At 54.8% G+C, this 5,199-nt stretch overlaps 1 protein-coding gene across 1 annotated transcript in view; it reads left to right on the top strand.

Moving 5' to 3' along the window:
• Nucleotides 1–390, top strand: part of Ncapd2 (non-SMC condensin I complex subunit D2) — a 22,846-nt gene extending 22,456 nt beyond the window's left edge. Inside the window, exon 21 of the mRNA XM_029478268.1 lies at nt 81–390. Within this exon, the coding sequence (XP_029334128.1) occupies nt 81–166 (86 nt within the window). The 3' untranslated portion in view covers nt 167–390. The remainder of the gene's footprint in view (nt 1–80) is intronic.
• The last annotated feature ends 4,809 nt before the right edge of the window (nt 391–5,199 follow it).

The raw sequence follows: 5,199 nt of genomic DNA, 5'->3' as shown, positions 1-5,199 counted from the left end.
GTGTGTGTGCGCGCGCGCGCACACGTTTACTTTGCCCCATCTTTATGACTCAGCTTTTGTTCCTATAATTCTTTGAATAGAACTTTCAGCAGAGATGACGGAAGAAGAGACACCCAAGAGAACCACCCCCATCCGCAGAGCATCTGGGCAAAGACACAGGTCCTAGGAGCTGCCTTTGCCTGCTCCTGTCCCTGCNGTGCAGGGTATCTTACTGGATGATCTTGGATTCAGCCCACCCCCACCCCCCCCCTGTAGAAGTGCTTGTTGCCTGTGGTTTTAACATGGCCTTTGCATTGAGGTCTTTCTCTTAGAGCCCTGCTGCCGCTTTCCCTTTCTCAGTCTGTGCCAATTGCTGTTTTCTAATGAATAAATGTTTTTATAGACTTTTAAGCATCCTGTCCTGGCTGGTCTGTTCCATCGTTAGCCCAGATTCAGGCAGCAGATAGTGGTCCAGAGAGAGAGAAGCCCAGGCCCTGAGCTGTGTCTGGATCTTCACGGCCCTTCTGTGGTGCCTCATCCTTGCACATTAAAATTCTGCTGTAGAGAATTNTGTGGTTTCTAGGTTCACATGAACAGTTCTCAGCAGTCTGGGGTACTTTGCACCCCAGAAAACATTCGGTAATACCTAGAGACGTATTTCTGTTTGCATTGTGGGGCAGGGGGGCTGCAGTGAAAGCATTAGGACGAAGGCCACCTTCATGCACATTGTGCTCCATNACACAGCATGTCATGAGTACACAGCTTGAGAAATGCTGCTCTAGACCTATGGTTTGTTTCCTCTGTGCGCCCCACCCCATCCCCGAAGACTGGCAAATGACTCAGCCCGGCTAATGGCAGAGATTATGAACCCCACTCAGTTCTATAGGTGACAAGGTCCATCTCCCCAGAGTCAGCCCTTCACTACACTAAGGGGTCTGCAGGAGGCCCAGCTGTAAGCCATGCTGTGTGCCCACCATCCCCAAGCCCTTAATCTGCTGAGTCACTTGGAGCAGGAGGCACAACTGCTGTTTCTGCTGCTATGACAACAGCACAGTGCTGCGGAAGTGCTCCCTACCTCTTGGTGAGGGAACAGTAATGATAGATGGCAGGCGTGAGGCAAAAGGGAAGGTGCACCTCTGAAACACTAGGTTAGGGCTGGGNTATGGAAGGGCTCGGAGACCTTTGGGTAGGAAAAGGGTTAATGCTGTGGCTAGAGCCTTGGTAGGAAGGCAGAAAAGGGAATCTGAATCTGCCATGCCTCTCCTCCCCTGCACTGCGCTGGGGCCACTCCCACCCTTCCCACCCTGTTCATCTGGCCTGCTCCCTGCTCATGGGAAGCCTCTGGGCACGGGCCACACAGCTGTCAGTCTTAACACAGCCTTTGGCTCTGGGGCCCCAAGGAGGTAGGGCAATCCTAGAAGGGCAAGGAGCCAAGACTAGATTTGGGGTGCAGCCCAGCGTGCTCCCTGCCTTTTAAGCAAAGGTTATCACCAGGCCAGCTAAACTTAGCAATAGGCTCTTGAGCTAGAAGAGCAGGGGGCTGGTTTCATGTTGCACTGGCCTAGCAAAGAGGCGCCAGGGTACCCCTGCTCTGCACCTGCTCCAGTGCTCCCAAGCCCTTCCACCCTTTCCAGCCTCCCTACCCTTCGGAGTGAAGAATCCCTGTCTCGAAAAAACAAAACAAAAACAAAAAAAGACAATCCCTTTTCTCCCTTCCACTTGTGGCAAGAGGCTAGGGGCTTGCCTGTCCTGGCTCAGGGGTATAATACTTCCTCTCCTGCGTTCTCCCCTCACTGATCTCACCCTGTGTCCACGAGGGCAGCCAAGAAAGGAGAGTCCCTGGCTCCAGGGCCAGTTAGCACGTCCCTGGATGGGGAGGGACTTCCGCCCTCACGTCCCAACTCTCCACCCTGGGGCTACAGTGGGTGAAAGGGGCAGTGTCTCCTAGCCTGGGCGGGGCAACTCTCAGGTTCCGAGGAGGGATACTATAGGAGGCCTCTGAGCCTCCTCCAATTCAACCTTTAAGAGGGATGCTGCCCTTACCCCGGGGCCCCAGCCTAGGTTCATCAGGTAAACTCAGGAGAGTGTTTGTAANTCTCAATTATCAGGTTTCCAGGCCTCCGGGCATCCTGACCTATGGCGTAGCAATCTCCTTTTCACCCCCTTGCCCTCACAGCGCGGTACACAAGCCAGGCCTCTGGCCTAAGAGACAGAAGCCAGGAGGCGGGGAGATAGGGAAATGGGGCTGCTGAGGGCCCCCGCGGGAGGAAAAGTGCCCCCCCCGGCATTTTCTTCCATTCTTTTTTTTTTCGGGGGGGGGGGCTGCTGTGTCACTACCGAAGAACAACGAGGAGAAGATCCTCAACTTTTTCGCAGTCTTTTCAATAATGGGGAGAGGTTCGATGATGCAGTGGCAGGGAGACCCACACTTCTGCTCCATTTCCCCCGTTCTCCCATTTTATTCGGGAAGCAGCATTCAGGTCTCTGNGTCCTGGATGTCCTTGGTGCACACTCCAAGGACTCCTCGTCCTTAAGTTCATAGTCTGTATTCCCTCAGTCCTATCCTGGGAACCATCACCCGGTCACCTCCTGAGCGGGGCAATCTCAGCTCCCCTCCCCCTCTCAGTTCGGAGCCCACACGTTTGGTGCGTGCACATTTCAAAAATGAGGCGGGTCCAAAGAGAGGGAGGAGGGGAAATGAGAGAGGCCCAGCTACTCGCGGCTTTACGGGTGCACGTAGCTCAGGCCTCTGCGCCCTTGAGCTAGGACTGGATAAGCAGGGCGGGAGGCGGGGCGCGCGTCATCAGCTCCCCCCACCATCCGGGTTCCTATAAATATGGACTGCAGCCCTCCCTGGTGCTCTCTGCTCCTCCCTGTTTTCGGAGACAGCCGCATCTTCTTGTGCAGTGCCAGGTGAAAATTGCGGAGTGGGCCGCAGGAGGCCGGGGACAGTCGGAAACTGGGAAGGGGATTGGGCGTTGTACGAGTCTAGGGACGCTGGTGCGAAGTCTGCAAGCCGAGCCCAGGCTCCGCATTGCAAGGGGATGATGGAGGACGTGATGGGGCGCACGGCGGGAATGGAGGCGGGGTGGGGGGAGGGGACTGCCTGGTGTCCTTCGGGCCACACTAATCTCATTTTCTTCTCCCGCAGCCTCGTCCCGTAGACAAAATGGTGAAGGTCGGTGTGAACGGGTGAGTTCCAGGGCNGGGCCCCGCTCTGTTGCCTACGCAGGTCTTGCTGACCCGGGGGCTCTGCGGTAGCGTGGGGAGGTGGATGAGGTGGCCGAAGCGCCCAAGGAGACCTCAAGGTCAGCGCTCGGACCAGGCGATGGCTCGCACTTGGCGGCCCCCAGCTGTTGCGCCTCTGGTAACTCCGCCTTTGCGGGGATGAGCGCCCGGAGTCTTCAGTATTAGGAACAACCCCACGCGCTGGTTCAGACCCATCCTGTGATCCCCAGTCCGGGGCTTCTTTCTTTACTTTCGCGCCCTGAGGAGTCACGTGCCAGGAGGGAAGCCCCTCCCCCATCACCCCCTAACTCGGGGTCGGTGGCATGGCGATGTGAGGTGCATACCTTTGCGCATCATCTCCCAGGCTTGGGCTTCCCTTAGGGTAACTGGCCGCCGCCATGTTGCAAACGGGAAGGAAATGAATGAACCGCCGTTATGAAATCTTGCTTCGGCCTTCCTTCTTCCTAGCTTGTNACTAACCTTCCCATTCCTCTCGGCTGGGTGGAGTGTCCTTTATCCTGTAGGCCAGGTGATGCAAGGCTTCCGTGCTATCTCGAGAGTTCTACCNCATAATCCCGTCTCACCTTAAAAGCCCTTGAGCCTTATTGTCCTCNGGCATAATGCGTATTCTAGATTATTCTCTGAAAATTGAAGCGGACTTACAGAGGTCCGCTTGACCTCCCAACCCCAGAGGTAGTTATGGCGTAGCGCAGAGCCGTGGGATGGGGAGCTGAGTCATGGTGGTTCTGAAAAGAAATTTTCCACCACAAAATGACTCCGGTGGTAGCAGCCCCTTCCATCCCCTCCACTTCCCATCACAGCCCCACACTGACCCAGGCCCTATAGGCCAGGATGTAAAGGTCATTAAGAGGATTGGGTGTCTCTGCGCCTCAGAATCCTGCCCTTCTCCCCATTCCATCCTCCAGAAACCAGATCTCTCCACTCCGCCCTGATCTGAGGTTAAATTTAGCCGTGTGACCTTTCTGGATCTGGGGTCTGAGCAAGCTCTCCACCCTGCTCCCCCCTACACACATCTGTTGCTCCGGCTCTCGGGAAGGACGGGTGTTTTGCAAANGAGCCCTGGGGTTAGGGTTGGAAACCCCCACAGGTTTTCTCAGTCTTTCCCCTTAGTTCGAGGGACTTGGAGGACACGGGTGGGCCGGCCCTGTGCAGCTCAGCTGACCTTTAGCCTTGCCCTTTGAGCTTGCTGATGAATGAGTTCACAGGTCTGCCCTGTCCAGGGGGTGTAGCCTGAAGTCCAGCCATACTGGAACAAGCTTCCCAGGGCATGAGTGATGGGGGTGATGTGCCAAGCTTGTACCCAGACTGGGGCAAACTGCCACTTCTTACAAGACTTAATGACTCGGAGGAGGCTTGCTGGGCAAGCAGTCACCTCTTGGACAGGAAAGAAACCTCCACTTTATAACCGTGCTATAAAAGCCCCGCCAGGCCTCAGCTGCTCAAAGAATATAAAATTAGATCTCTTTGGACTTTCTAGGGTGGGAACAGTCTATATTTGGGTTCTACATCCAAGCATTCAACTAGCTTTATTAAAGGAAATTCTGAACAAAACATGAACTTCCTGATGCATAAATTTTATAATGTACTGAGTCTGCATAAAGACTTGTACCTTTGTTGTGGTACATGCATAGCTGACTGCTGCAGGTTCTCCACACCTATGGTGCAACAGTATTCCACTCTGAAGGACATGAGTTAGCCTGGGGCTCACTACAGACCCATGAGGAGTTCTCTGATCCCAGCTCCCCTATTTCTTGCCTTTCAGATTTGGCCGTATTGGGCGCCTGGTCACCAGGGCTGCCTTCTGCTCTCCACATGGCAAAGTGGAGATTGTTGCCATCAACGACCCCTTCATTGACCTCAACTACATGGTCTACATGTTCCAGTATGACTCCACCCACGGCAAATTCAACGGCACAGTCAAGGCCGAGAATGGGAAGCTTGTCATCAATGGGAAGCCCATCACCATCTTCC

The sequence above is a fragment of the Mus caroli genome, chromosome 6 (assembly GCF_900094665.2).
Source record: "Mus caroli chromosome 6, CAROLI_EIJ_v1.1, whole genome shotgun sequence".
Lineage (NCBI taxonomy): Eukaryota > Metazoa > Chordata > Mammalia > Rodentia > Muridae > Mus > Mus caroli.
The sequence above is the reverse complement of the archived record's forward strand: the minus strand, read 5'-3'. Positions and strand labels throughout refer to the sequence as shown.